The sequence below is a fragment of the Zasmidium cellare genome (assembly GCF_010093935.1).
Source record: "Zasmidium cellare ATCC 36951 unplaced genomic scaffold M409scaffold_43, whole genome shotgun sequence".
Taxonomy (NCBI): Eukaryota; Fungi; Ascomycota; class Dothideomycetes; order Mycosphaerellales; family Mycosphaerellaceae; genus Zasmidium; species Zasmidium cellare.
Genome location: NW_022986987.1, coordinates 203821 through 218043, shown reverse-complemented (window position 1 = coordinate 218043; position 14223 = coordinate 203821). Strand labels below are relative to the sequence as shown.

Here is a 14223-nt window from a genome sequence, read left to right as displayed (position 1 = left end):
CCGTAGCGCGCCTGCATCCCTGCACGCACTCCTGAGTTCAACCATACGCGAAATGGAATCGCCTCTCTGCTGCTGCTGCTTGGCCGTTGCACTTTTAGGCACATCAGACCCGCCCATCCGTTGTTGTGCTGGACGTCACACATGCCGTCAACAACAGACTCCCACGCTGTCCTTCATCTCCCGTGGCTCGTCGACCACGAGCACCCGCTGCCTGTGCACCCGTACCACCGCGGACGCGTGCTCGAGGGCGCAAAATGCAGCAACAGCAGAGGAGAGGCGTAAAGGCGCTTACCGTCCTGCAGGTGGTCTCTGCGCCAACGAACCTTGTCCCGGAGCAGAGATTCGCGGGGAGGAGGAGCAACGATCGCCTGCGAGCCAACCAGGCCTCCCCTGCAACTCGAGCGCCCGCGGGTTTCGAGAACAATCCTGTCCGCCCAGCACCACAACGTCGCCGCTGTCTCTCTCCGCCACGCTGCCATCATCACAACACGATGTTGCGGTCGAAGATGGCCAAGAGCGTGAGCTGGCTGAGCCCAGTTCTCACTGGCCGCGTCATATTCTCCGATGGTTCATGTAGGGTTGCTTGCTGTAGGTGAGCAGCTCAGCAGCTGGTTACTGCATTGGGCGGGTCGAATGACCCAAAAATAGCCAAGCGTGACCTAGCTCGTGTTCTCAGCAAAGAATCCCGCCCACGCCGGCGGTGGCGAGGATCTGAATAGATTGAAAGCACAGTATACGGGCAGGATGGGAGGCGAATTCGCAGTAGTCGTTGATGTTGATGATGGAATGGGGGATTTGGCGACGATGATGACAGATGCAGTGCTATATCCAAATTAGCCCGCGACGAGAAAAATAGGTGGTGGCCTGGATAAAGTTTTTGGCCAGCCGTTGGGCCGTTGTTGTTGATTCGCCTTGGCTCTGCCCTGCCCCTGTCGGGGGCCGCTGGCTAGCGAGACTCTCCCATTCGATCCACTGCATCCACGCGCTGCATCTGCTGCATCTGTGTGCTGCTAGGCGTTTTCGAACGTTGTCTCAGCAGCAGTCTATCCTTCTCCTCTTCTTACACCATCACACACTTTCGCTTGTCGCACTGCACAACACCACACATTCGCTAGGAAGCATCCATACACTCGCTCGGGAAGCTACCCTCCATACCGGCCCCTTCTCGCACGCGACTCCCTCAGAAAAGACCACTGCCACACACCAGGCCTTGCGAGACTTGGACTGTTAGACTCCCCCAACGAGCCCCTCGAGGGCATATCGAGCATCGCTATCGCCCATCATGGCGTACCGTATGTCTTCGTACTCCAACGCCTCGTCCGCCGCGCCAGGACAGACGAACACAATGCAGCAGGCTACATCGCAGGTCTCGACCACCACCCTATTGAACGCTCTCCACAGCGCCTTTTCCTCAGGACAGCCATACGTACTCGAATCCAGCACCAGTCTGGTAGTGAATACCTGGGTCACCGGATCAGGCACCGGGCCAGACGGCAGATATGGCGGCACCGTCGATGCAGACCTTGCCCGCAAGACTTGGGAACATGCCAGGAGGCGAGCTGAGGATGGCTGCATCGTTTTGGGGTGAGTCCATCTCCATGAATACACATGTTGAGCTACGGCACATGATACTGACCGTCTCCAGCTCACTCCATCAGTCTACCCCGTCCATGTTCGCCCCCTTCGCCTCGGCCCTCCCACTTTCCGTGCCGGGCACTTTCTACACTGCGCTTAATGCCTTACGACCTTTCTTGCATACAGTAACGCCTTTTAATCCATCATTGCCGCGGTACTCTGCGCTTGCCGGTGTCTTTAACCTCGCTCTGACCGGCGAGATTACCGGCGCTTCGTTGAGCTTGTCAACTTCTGGCATCGACACCAAGAATGGCTTCCTCAACGTCCCCACAGAACAGGGCTACAGGGCTTTTGATGTCTTTTACTACCTTCTCACCTCCCAGTCCGAGCAAGAACGAGAATTCCTCGGCTTGAAAGCACCCAATCAGTACGCCCTCCTTCGCAAATCCGAGACCTACCGCCCACCTACCTACCTTCCAACCGCAGACGATGCTGCTGCGGCCGAAGATTTTCGAGAGTCTCTCAAGGCCATCGGCATCAAGGGCAAGGCCCTGCGCAGTCTTCTCTCAGTCGTCGCCGCAATCCTTCGACTTGGAGATGCAGTTGGCTTCCTTGTCGACCAAGAAGAGTTGGAGGCAGTCACAGAAGAAGTTGGCGAGTTGTTGGATCTCGACCCAGAGATCATCTTGAAGAAATGCGTCACAGAAGAGCGGGAGATTCTCATGGCTGCCCTGTATGAGGCCTTGGTAGATTGGGTCATCATGCAGGCCAACGATGCCATCCGCACGGAAATTCGCACCGGCCGTGCCTTGAGTGATGGAAGCATCAGCGGCGACGCCACTCCACCTAGCAGCCAAGAGGACGGCGATAGCGTCAGCATCACCTTGATTGAAGTACCTAGCCAGGCGCTCGGCAAGGCAGCTAGCTTGAAGTGCATCTTCGACGATAGCACCGGCATCAACGCAGAAATGAAGGAAGATGGCGTGCCGATAGTACCAGCAGGATCGTCAGTCATCCGGGAGATGAAGGACGCGGTTGCCCAGAATGAAGCTGAGCTGGACATCCACGGCGGAGCCGCTTCAAGAGAAGTGGAGTTCGAGTTCGATCGCCGACAAGGCGTTTTGGAAAAGGTCGGCTCCGAAACCGATGATGAGAGCTTCTTGCGGAATATTTTGTACCCCGTCTCAGGACAGGGTATCAATCTTGGCAGGACTGGCCGTTTTAACCTGACCAACGTTCTTGGTAGCAGCCGCGTATGGTTCCAACTGTGCCTGCACCCAACAGATGACAACCCGGCTTCTCTGGCAAATCAACCACCAGGCTCCATGCCTTGGTCGGCCGGCAGCGTCTCCAGCCAGATTCGTTCCTGGAGGCTCCCAGAGTGGGCCAACCACCGAAGCAAGCAACTGGACTTCACCGCCGACTTCGACGTGGACGAGTTCGTGGACCGCTACCGCAGACTCGGATGCGCTGATGGAAAGGACGGCGTTGAGACCTGGATTCTGGAGCGCGGCTGGAGCAATGGCGAAGTCGTCGTTGGCCACGAGCGCATCTGGATGCGGGAACCGGCGTACTGGGAGGCCGAGAGCATGTTGGACATGAAGCCCGCGGACGACTTGTCTCCAGGCAACATGCTGGGTGGAATGGTCGGTGCTGCTGGTATGGAATCTGGATACTCTGCCGGCACCCCTGATGGCTTGGACGGCGGCTTCTACCACGACGATGGCAGCCGTGAAACCATGCTAGGCCGGCAACCATCGCAAGTTGCCCCCAGCAGGATGGGTGCCAAGTCCCTCGCCCCCACGCAGGCCCATACCGTGCGCAGCATCAGCGGTGGTGACTACGGCCTCGGCTTCAAGGGAGACGACAAGCGTAACTGGATCGGCTTCGAAGGCGAGATTGACGGGGAACTGGCCGAAGGCAAAGACGTCGTTGTTGAAAAGGTTTCCAAAGGACGCCGCATGTGGGTCGGACTCGTCTGGGCCTTAACCTGGTGGATTCCCTCGTTCTTGCTCAACAAAATTGGCCGTATGAAGCGACCCGACGTCCGGATGGCGTGGCGAGAGAAGTTCGCGCTCATGATTCTCATTTTTCTCATGAACGGCACAGTGATCTTCTACATTGTGGGCTTCGGTAACATCCTGTGTCCGAACAAGAACAAGGTCTGGAACAGAAAGGAAGTCGGCTATCACCAAGGTGACAACGACTTCTACGTATCCTTCCGCGGCGGTGTCTACGACCTCAGCAAGTTCTGGAAACTGCAGCATTCCGACACCAACATCGAAACCACGACTTCGAACATGCAGCCTTTTGCGGGAACAGATGTCACCGAGTACATCGTACCACCTCTCACCATCGCCTGCCCTGGCTTGGTGACGGACGAATCGATCACTCTCCAAAGTAACAATACTCTTCTCTACCCTAACGCGGAGCACAAGTCTGGACCTCGAGCGCAAGCTGATCCCACCACGAAGTTGCGCAACATCAACTGGTACACTGAAGATTTGTTACCTCGGATGAAAGAATTCCACAAGGGCGCCCTCGTTTGGAAAAGGAAGACGGTGACGAGTGACGGTGAGAAGTACAGCCGCAAGTGGTTCATCATCGATCAGAAGGTCTATGACTTGACGGATTACTACTATACGCTGGACATGATGAACAATCTAGCCTCGTACAGCTTCTTTGCCGACGATGTCGAGACACTGGTCTCGCAGAACCCCGGCGCTGACATTACGAAGCAGTGGAACGACAATTTGAACACGACCACACGCCTGAACAGCATGAACTGCCTCAACAACATGTTCTATATCGGCGACACCGACTTCCGTGACACAGCCCGCTGCCAGGTCAACAACTACATTCTACTTGCCTTTACCGTTATTCTCGGCGCGGTCATCTTGACCAAGTTCTTGGCGGCTCTCCAGCTTGGTTCCAAGCGACGGCCGGCGCAGCAGGACAAGTTCGTCATTTGCCAGGTCCCTGCTTATACCGAAGGTGAAGACTCTCTCCGAAAGGGCCTCGACTCGCTCACGGCTCTGGCCTATGATAACAAGAGGAAGCTCATCTGTGTCATCTGCGACGGTATGATTGTCGGTGGTGGAAATGATCGGCCTACGCCTAAGATTGTGCTCGATATCCTCGGCGTCGATCCCAAGATTGACCCTCCTGCTTTGCCCTTCAAGTCACTCGGTACCGGCATCGAACAACTCAACTACGGCAAGGTATACTCTGGTCTGTACGAGTACGAAGGCAATGTCGTCCCATACATCGTCGTCGTTAAAGTCGGCAAAGAGTCCGAGCAAAACAAGTCGAAGCCTGGTAACCGTGGTAAACGAGACTCACAGATCCTGCTAATGAGCTTTTTGAACCGAGTGCACCACCGATCTGCCATGAACCCTCTGGAGCTGGAGATGTTCCACCAGATTAACAATATCATTGGTGTCGACCCGGAACTGTACGAATATGCCTTCATGGTCGACGCCGACACCAAGGTCAAGGAAGACTCTCTCAATAGGTTGGTCGCAGCTTGTGCCAATGACGCTAAGATTGCCGGTATCTGCGGCGAGACATCCCTGGAGAACGAAGAGCGCAGTTGGTGGACCATGATTCAAGTCTACGAATACTACATCTCCCATCATTTGGCGAAGGCTTTCGAGAGTTTGTTCGGCAGCGTCACCTGTTTACCCGGATGGTACGTGATTCCACATTTCCCACCTTGATGCATCCACTGACATTTTACACAGTTTCTGCATGTACCGATTGCGAACTTCTGACAAAGGACGACCGCTCATTATCGCCGACAAGGTCATCGCTGAGTACGCCGAGAACAAAGTCGACACCCTCCACAAGAAGAACCTGTTCTCCCTCGGTGAGGATCGTTACCTGACCACCATCATGACCAAGCACTTCCCCTCTATGTCGTACAAGTTCTTGCCTGACGCCTACGCTCTCACGGAAGCCCCGGCCGAGTGGAGTGTGCTGCTCTCTCAGAGACGTCGCTGGATCAACTCAACTATTCACAATCTGGCAGAGATGTTGCAGGTCGACTTGTGTGGCTTCTGCTGTTTCTCCATGCGTTTCGTCGTATTCATCGACCTCTTCGGAACCATCATTCTCCCGGCCACCTGCGTCTACCTGGTTTATCTCATCGTCAATGTCGCGACCGGTACTGGACAATTCCCACTGATCTCCATCATCATATTGGCTGCGGTCTATGGTCTACAGGCTATCATCTTCATCATCAAGAGACAGTGGCAGCACATTGGCTGGATGATTATTTATCTCCTGGCATACCCCATCTGGTCGTTCGTCCTTCCTGTGTACTCTTTCTGGAAGCAGGACGACTTCTCGTGGGGTAACACTCGTGTTGTCATCGGCGAAAAGGGTGACAAGCAAGTCGTTGCCGTGAGTGAGGAAGAGAAGTACGACCCACGGAGTATTCCTCTTCAACGCTGGGACGACTATGCCACCCTGAACAATCTTCCTGGCCGCAGAGGTGTCTACCAGGAGAAGGACATGGGCATGTACCAGGACGCCGGCTACGAGATGGACGATATGCGGTCGGTGTACTCGTCTGTGAAGCCGGCCTCGACAATCCTCACCGGCTTCCCACAACACCAATCATACAGACCGCCACAGTCTCCCGGTCCTAACGCGATGGGCAGACAATCGACCTTCTCGCACATGACTGGACGATATACCGATAATCCGCATGCTCAAGAGCAACAACGACTGATGTCCATGGGCGGTATGAGCGATCAATACCACCCATCACCATACAGCCCTCGCCAACAATCTCAAGAGAACCTAATGGGCGGCATGACATCGCCCACCTTCGGGCAACAAGGTCGCGCCCGCTCGCCACTCGGCCAGTACAACAACCCGTATAACAGCGGCACCGGCATGAGCCGACCAGGGAGCACGAACCCGAACCAACACCTCAGCTCCATGTCTGCTTTCCAGACACAGGGTCCTACCAACGAGTCCATCACGATGGCCATCCGCGAATGTCTGACGGAAGTCGACATGGACTCTGTGACCAAGAAGCAGCTCAAGGCCCTGGCGGAGCAGAAGTTGCAGTGCCAGCTTTCCGGCGAGAAGAAGGCTTTCCTGGACTTTGAGATTGATCGGCAGCTGTCGGAGATGTAAAGAGTTTGAAAGGAGAGAATCAGGAGTGTGTGTTGTATATGATATTTTTGTTGTTTGTTTTTGCATAGCATGGAAGACTTTGGTTGGTGTTTTTGTGGTATGGGATGTTTGCAAAGGATGGCGAAGGGATTGGAAAACGGAATGCGGAAATTGGTCTGGAGTAGTACTACATCAACAAGCTAGCTATCATGTTGCGACAGGGTGTGGGACAGGGCCGATCCTTCCTTTGATATGGAATAGCGAAGTGCAGTGAGAACGAGAAGTTTGGTGTACTTTTGCTGGGCTGGTATGAAGTAATCTAATGACAACCAACTCTTTCAATGAAGCACCCCTGTGCATCCTTTTCTACTACGATTCATTTGCGTTCAGCTGACTGGCCTGGGACCAAGCTCTGTTTGCGTCTTCATGCTCGAGCTCCATGGGCGCATTTCCAGACTCCGACACCTCGCCCTCCCTCTCAGCATCAAGCCGATACACCGTGCTCGAACCTCCCACTCAAGCCCGAGCCCTGAACAGACAATCGCTCAGCTTCTCGCCGTCCTCCATGCTCAACCCCATACGAACCGCCCCACCAACCCGGCCATTGACCTCTGGGTCGTCGACAAAACCCACCTTGACCTTGCGCCAATCCTCGAAATACACCTCCCACTTCTCCGGCCTCGCCTCGGCCAGGACCAGGGCATCCAGCTCCTTCGCGCGCTGCTCGTCGGCGTCCTCCCCGGCCTCACCGTGGTACTGGAAGTACTGCGACATGTGGAAGCGGCGAAATCCCCAAAGGCTTCGACTTCGTCTGGTGTGAGGGGTTGGTGGTCTTGACGCATGACGAGGGCGTTGCCGATGCCGATGTCCCAGGTTTGGGGCGGGAAACCGAAACTGTTCCGGGAGGGGTGGATTGGGGTGGAGAGGTTCTGGATTTGCGGGTCGATGCCTTTGTGCATGTGGGCTACGGGGTTGAAGCGGCGGTCTAGCACGTCGGGCCAGGAGGCGTTGGGCGGGTACTTCCAGGTCAGGAGGGGCATGTTGATTCCCTGAGGTGCGTTGTGAGTTGGTTAGTCAATGGTCTGTCTGTCTGGGTGTGGTGGGGGGATGTAGAGGGGAATGGTTGGACTTACCACCGAGACATCCGCCACGTCGCCGGCAGCATCCTTGCGAATGGGGTGCATCGCGGGGACTTTGACCGGGACACACGGCGCGCAGCCAGTCAGAGCCCGCTCGCCAGGACAAGTGACCTTGACTGCGTCGACTTTGACAAACGTTGGGCGCGCCTCGCGACTCTTGTACTCAGGGCTTTCATCGCGGAAGTCCAAGAGGAACGCAACGAGGTCGCTGCACGCCACAGCGTCCACATCCTGCACGGGGTGCACATCTTCATCCCAGTCTTTGCGCGAGCAGAAGAACACCACGGGGCCCTTCCACCGAACCATGGTCATCCGACCTTTGACCTTGTCGATGCCGTGGTTGTGCACTCGGTAGTTATACTGGATCCCGTCGTAGTACATGTAGACGGGGTCGTCCCTGACAGCGCCTGTGATGGGGTTCCATTGGATCTCGTGGCTGCTCCGGAGTTGGCCGTGGATGAACTCACGGCCGACTTCCCACTTCAGCACAGGGCCGGTGCTGTCCTCGGGGAAGAAGACGGTCAGTCGGTGGCTGGATGATGGGCGAGGTGATAGGTTCTCGAACAGCTTGCAGAAGCTCTTGTGGAAGGGCAAGTCGGCTTGCTGGCACTCCTCGCTGCAGTACTGGTCGAGGGGTCAGCGACGCCAGAAAAAGGGGTAGGCAAGGAGGACAACCTACCTTGACAGACTTGCAGCCGAGACAGTTCTTCGTGCCCGTGTCAGTGCACGATGGGCAGCGTGGTGAAGCCATGTTGATGCTGTTGGTGGTCTGAGTTGGCGACCAATCGAGAGAAGAAAAGAGTGTGGGTGCGTGGAAAGAGAATCTGTTGGAAGCGCGGCGGGCTGCGTGCGAGCAAACGGCGTGATAACACGTCATCCTGGAAAGACATTCACTGACGACGTTTGTCTTTTGGTGGTCAACATGCTCGGAAGGAGCGTTATGGACCTACACATCTCATCGCGAGATCATGGGATCTCCTCTCGCGGAACAACCTATCGCACGACGGCGACGCGAGCGCGGAGTGTAAGAAGAAGCCTTTAGCGCTCCATTCACTTCGACTTTCACATGAAAGCCAAGACCGGGTCAAACCGTTCAACTAGTTCGTCACTCCCGCCCTAACGATTGAGGACGTCAAGTCGCGGCAGACGAAGTTCTTGACACAGTGAACGTGTGGGTAAGTATGAAAGCTTCACATCACTTCGTATGTTGCCAAGCACTGCTTACTCGATCGACCTGTGATACATTTAGATACTTGACTTTGCTGCTCAAGACGATCACCTCTGGCGGCAACCTTCTTGCTCTTGTCAAGCATGTCTGGTATACTTAGGAGTTTGGAACAGCGTCCACGCAAGCAGAGAGACAGTATTCGAACTGGAGTAACGCGAATTCAGTTCTGGTTCATTCTCGCATTGCAGTAGCTGAAGTTATGTCGTGTGTGGAGATACAAGGAGTTTTGTATAGCGCATGTGAAGTCGGCGCTCAAGGAAGCCGCGAGACGATGCACAATTGCCTCGTGTCGAGCACGTAATCTGGCAAGAGGAAGTCTGCGTTTCTACGTCTTCTAGCACCGGGACTGAAGCAAGACAATTCGCTGTTTGCACGAAAACAACTGTTGTTACTTCGGACGAGCTACTACACTGACAATCTGCTTGGAAGACCGCCCTACAGAGCCTCAGTCTCCAATGCCCTCGTGACAAGAGCGACCTCGGCTAAGGTTTGCAACGGTGGGAGAGGGGCATCAAGCAAGCAGAAACGATGACCTCAGCCTCCTCCGCAGCCCTACGTGAACTCACCTCTCTATCATTTCATTTCCGCTATTCCCGGACCCATCACCACGATGCAGGTGTCACAACAGGCGTCGGAGTCTCCTGCAGGCCTTGTCGGTGCCATCGGGACATCTCCTGTCAGCCCAGCTGTGCCCAATGATCGCGCAGCCTTGAACGGGTCCATCAACGGCAATGGCCATCATGCTGGTCCTGCCCCCGTCACTTCACCCACCCATATCAGTCTCACCGCTGGGAATGGAGAACCGCCCAGGCTGAAACCGAAACAGAAACGCAACAAACCTACCTTGTCGTGCCTGGAGTGCGTCGAGAGGAAGACCAAGTGCGACAGAGGAAGGCCATGTCTGGCTTGCGTCAAGAGGCAATCCACGTGCGAATATACCGCTGTGGCAAACCTCATTGCTTCGGCGGATCGTAAGAACGGGACGAGCAAGGCGCGATATGTCACCAAGCCGACGAGCAAGATCCGCAAGACCAGCGTGAGCGCGAGCGCGACGTCGCCGTCTACTACCTTGGCCTCGCCCACTGTCACGGATAATGGCTGGACCAATATCGAGAGGCAGAAGCCTCGAACGCTGTCCTCTTCTGTCTCGAAAGGTGGCTCTCCGCACTTGTTCTCCAACGTGCCATACTCTCAAAGCTCGCCCAGCAATGTCTTTGGTGTGGGATCACAACATCCGTTCTCGAACTACTGGACTTGCCAGGGTGGCCTCCCAGAGGTCATCACAGTGCTTCCAAGCAAGGAGCAGGCCGATATGTTGATTGCGAAGTACTTTGAATCCGTCGATCCGGTCTATCCTTTCATCCATCGAAGAACGTTCTACTCCGACTACGAGCTCTTCTGGGCACTGTCGCCGGAGGAAAAGGGCAACACGGATGCGTCTCTGGTAGCTCTGCATTACGCCATGTACGCTCTGGGGACGCAATTCATGCAGTTTCCTGCATATGAAGAGCGATCTCAGACGGCGGAGTTCTACTGCTCGGCGGCCAATCAAGCACTGCGAGTCTATTCATACTTGAATCGAACGTCGATGCGTGCGATACAGGCTATGCTTTTGATGGCGTACTTCTTGATGAACGACAACCACGCTTCCGATGCATACGCTTGGGCAGGCATACACCTCAGACAATCGTATGCATTACGACTACATCGAGATCCCGAACTTGTCGTACCCGATGCTTCCGTTTTGGAAAAGCAGCAGAGACGAAAGCTTTGGCAGGCGGTCTTCTTTCAAGACACCTTCTTGACTATTCTGCTGAAACTTCCACCCACAGCCACGCACAGCGATGTTCCAGTCGAATCCCTGGCTGACGAGAACGAGTTGAGCAATGACGGCGTCGACGTGTGTATTGGAGCTCATCGAGTGGAAAACCTTATGAGCATCAATGTGATAGCTCCACAGATGACCCAATCGCCGCCGCCACCTCAACCTCACCATATGATTGACCCTTCAACGACAAAAAGCGACATTGCGTATATGAGAAGCATGTGGCATCTCGGAAACCTGGTGCAGGAGAACCTTGCCTCACCCCTCTCGCTCTCCTTACCTATATCCAACAGCCCACGGCACAAAGACTCGCTGGTTGCGGCCTTCAAACGACTCTACAAGTCCTTCCCCTCACCACTCACGATCCTCGACTACAGCGTCCTCCAACAACAAGTCATCAACCACCCGCGTCAAGTCCGCCAAAACCTCTTCCTCACCTCCAACTACTTCCACTGCCTCATGCTCCTCCAAGCATCCGAAAATACCGAAGCGAGCGTCGAACCCAACATCAAAGCCTCCATTGAAGCTGCCCACGAAGCCCTCTGTGCCTTCTTCAAACTCTGGGGACTCTTCGAAATCGAAGCCGGCGTCTGGTGGGTCTCCCAACATCGAGCATTCGAAGAGAGTCTTTTGATTGCGAATTTCCTGGCTTTGCCTCCGCCGCCGGAGGGGATCGACGATGCGGTTTATGCGAGTGGGAAGGAGGATGTGAGAAGGATGTTGGAGATTATGGAGCATTATGGGGGCAATCTGGAGATGCATAAGACGAGGAAGGAGGTGTTGAGTGAGGCGTTGGAGAGGATTGTTGTGTGATGGAGGAGGTGGGAGTTGTGGTCTATGTACTTTGGATGATGGAGTTCATCGATGTAGTGATGATGGCACGAAGCAAACGTAGCTCACGAACGAATTGGATACGAAAGGGGAGATCTCCTCAGCCTCGAATTTACTCATTCCATATAATACCGCGTGAAACACCGTCTGAAAGCATCACGCCAGAAACCCCTGCACTGCTATCATCGATCCTGTTCTCAGCCCTCGTACCTGAAGGTAGCCTCGGTATCCCCAGACGACATCTCTCGTGGGACATAGGGCTTTGTTCACTGGAACATACCACTTTCGACTCAACTCACAGCACAGAGAAGACTGACTGGGGTGTCTTTGTCATCACCATCGACAGACGGACAAGATCGGAGCCGAAAAGAGGTAATGCTCTGTCGTTATGTATAAAGCTCTCCTCCTAACCAACATCCAACTCAATACCATAGCTGCCCTACACAACCACACCTCTCCTACAGCCAATATCCCCTACCTAAACACCATCAAACAATGCCCCTCACCTCGATCCCCATCCCCCTCCCCCTCAACCCATTCCCCCTCCCCTCCCACCCAGCTCTAGATTTCTACACCCTCTACGGCCAGAAATTCCCCAAGACCCCCGAACAATGGAAAACCACGAACTGGGAAGATTTTTATTCGAAGGATTGTAAGATTCGGAAGGTGGATGGGACGGTGCTGGTGGGTGGGGAGATGGGGTGGGGGTATTTTCGACAGCTTTGTAGGTTTTTCTTTCCTCTCCTTTCCTCTCACCTAGAATCGCTTTGCTTCTTCACGCAGAAGGGAGGGCTGCAGGTTTTGGCTAGACTAATGTGTGGCGTGGGATAGATGGACCATTTCCCACCATCACCCGAGAGATGCTCTCCCTCAACATCGTCTCTGATTCCGAAAAGGGCACGCACGAGATTCATGCGGAGTTCTTGACCAAGTTGCCGTCCTCGAAAGGGGTGGTGGAGTTGCCGCAGGCGTTTGTGTATACGCTGGGCGAGGCGGATGAGGGGAAGGGGACGAGTGGGTGGCAGATCAGGGAGTTGAGGTGTTATTATGATTTGAGGACTTGGGAGGGGGCGGGCGGGAAGTGATGGAGGGGTGATTTTGGCTTTTCGGATGTATGGGATTATGACTTGTATTCGTGTGTGGCATGTTTGATGGGCGATTACTTCTCGTCGACGTCGGTGCTCTCTATTTGCGGTCAGATGTCATGTCATCTAATAGGGGAACTATTAGGACTTACTGCTCAGCTTCTCATACTTGGGGTACAGCTCGCCGTACTCCTTGATCTTGGTCGTAATTCCCTCGTAAGCGTCACTTCCAATGACAACCCGGAGTGGTGGGTCGTCCATCTTTGCAATGTCCCAGAAAGCTCTCGCGCCCTATACCATGTTTTGTTTAGTGATCAATGCTGTAAACAACGTCGATAGCTGAGCCATACCTTTACTGGATCACCCACTTGGGTACCATGACGCTTGCCCATGGTCGACTGGGCATCGATATGGTCGTAGCTGCAGCCAATGTCAGTCTCGTCACCCATCTCACGCGTATCTCTTCAACATACGCAGCTTCCTTCTGCGCCCCAAACTCCATACTCCTCCCCGCCCAATCCGTCCGGAAACCTCCCGGCTCAATACAAGTGAGCTTGATATTCCTACCCATCCCCTCGTCAGCGAAACCTCATCCCCATCACAAATTCCACACAGCAGGGAAAACAAACCACTCCGGCTTCAACTCCTTCCAAACCGCCTCCGTAAACCCCTCCACCGCCCACTTACTCGCGCAATAAATCGAGAACGTCGGCACCCCCCTCTGCCCGCCAATACTCGTAATCTGCTGGATCTTGCCGCCGGCGGGTTTGTTCACCTCGCGCATGATCTTCAGCGCGCGACGGGTGACTTTGAGCAGGCCGAAGAAGTTGACTTCCATTTGTTTGCGGGATTGTTCTTCGGTCACGGATTCGAATTCGCCGCTGAGGCCGTAGCCCGCGTTGTTGCAGACGACGTCGATGCGGCCGAATTGGTGCAGGGCGGCGTCGAAGGCGGCGTGGACGGAGCTGGGAGATGTTATTAGGGGAGGGGGTCTGTCTTGTGGAAGGTAGTGTAGGCGGGAGCGTACTCATCGCTTGTGACGTCGAGGTCGACGGCGAGGTAGTTATCTTTTGTGGTGCCGTCAAATTTGAGCTTGGAGGACTTGCGGGCGGTGGCGACCACTTTGTCGCCCTCGGCAAGACACTTCTTCACGAGCTCGTTTCCGAAACTGTAGTTCATCGATATGTTAGCATGATCATCCCTTTTGACAGGATCTGGAAGTGGATGTTCGTACCCAGTCGAAGTACCAGTGATAAAGAAGACCTGAGGAGCCATAGTTGCAAGATCGATCAGACGAAGGGAGGAACTTGTTGATCGTCGACGAGTTTTTGGGTGGTCGAGACAGGTAATAGAAGGAACTGACTACCCTTTATACTTCTTGGAAGCACCTCTCCTTCCCCCAATGCAAGCCGT

General features: G+C 54.7%; 6 protein-coding genes across 6 annotated transcripts; 4 read left to right on the top strand and 2 right to left on the bottom strand.

Moving 5' to 3' along the window:
- Window positions 1-52: 52 nt before the first annotated feature.
- Window positions 53-577, top strand: M409DRAFT_59405 (uncharacterized protein; the record flags this gene model as incomplete). Its single annotated transcript, XM_033814181.1, has 1 exon — window positions 53-577. One exon carries the CDS (start codon window positions 53-55, stop codon window positions 575-577), a length of 525 nt encoding a protein of 174 aa, XP_033662032.1.
- A 705-nt stretch (window positions 578-1282) lies between these two features.
- Window positions 1283-6723, top strand: M409DRAFT_59404 (glycosyltransferase family 2 protein; the record flags this gene model as incomplete). The annotated part of the gene is made up of 3 exons (XM_033814180.1): window positions 1283-1584; window positions 1646-5266; window positions 5319-6723. 3 exons carry the CDS (start codon window positions 1283-1285, stop codon window positions 6721-6723), a joined length of 5328 nt encoding a protein of 1775 aa, XP_033662031.1.
- Window positions 6724-7218: 495 nt separating this feature from the next.
- Window positions 7219-8592, bottom strand: M409DRAFT_59403 (uncharacterized protein; the record flags this gene model as incomplete). Its single annotated transcript, XM_033814179.1, has 4 exons — window positions 7219-7422; window positions 7452-7751; window positions 7836-8465; window positions 8521-8592. 4 exons carry the CDS (start codon window positions 8590-8592, stop codon window positions 7219-7221), a joined length of 1206 nt encoding a protein of 401 aa, XP_033662030.1.
- Window positions 8593-9800: 1208 nt separating this feature from the next.
- M409DRAFT_28470 (uncharacterized protein) lies at window positions 9801-11707 on the top strand (the record flags this gene model as incomplete). The annotated part of the gene is made up of 2 exons (XM_033809052.1): window positions 9801-9815; window positions 9896-11707. The coding sequence occupies 2 exons, from the start codon at window positions 9801-9803 to the stop codon at window positions 11705-11707; spliced, it is 1827 nt and encodes a 608-aa protein (XP_033662029.1).
- A 513-nt stretch (window positions 11708-12220) lies between these two features.
- Window positions 12221-12810, top strand: M409DRAFT_28469 (uncharacterized protein; the record flags this gene model as incomplete). Its single annotated transcript, XM_033809051.1, has 2 exons — window positions 12221-12377; window positions 12557-12810. The coding sequence occupies 2 exons, from the start codon at window positions 12221-12223 to the stop codon at window positions 12808-12810; spliced, it is 411 nt and encodes a 136-aa protein (XP_033662028.1).
- A 74-nt stretch (window positions 12811-12884) lies between these two features.
- M409DRAFT_28468 (uncharacterized protein) lies at window positions 12885-14085 on the bottom strand (the record flags this gene model as incomplete). Its single annotated transcript, XM_033809050.1, has 7 exons — window positions 12885-12910; window positions 12963-13101; window positions 13161-13230; window positions 13284-13373; window positions 13440-13775; window positions 13838-13978; window positions 14045-14085. The coding sequence occupies 7 exons, from the start codon at window positions 14083-14085 to the stop codon at window positions 12885-12887; spliced, it is 843 nt and encodes a 280-aa protein (XP_033662027.1).
- Between the last annotated feature and the right edge of the window lie 138 nt (window positions 14086-14223).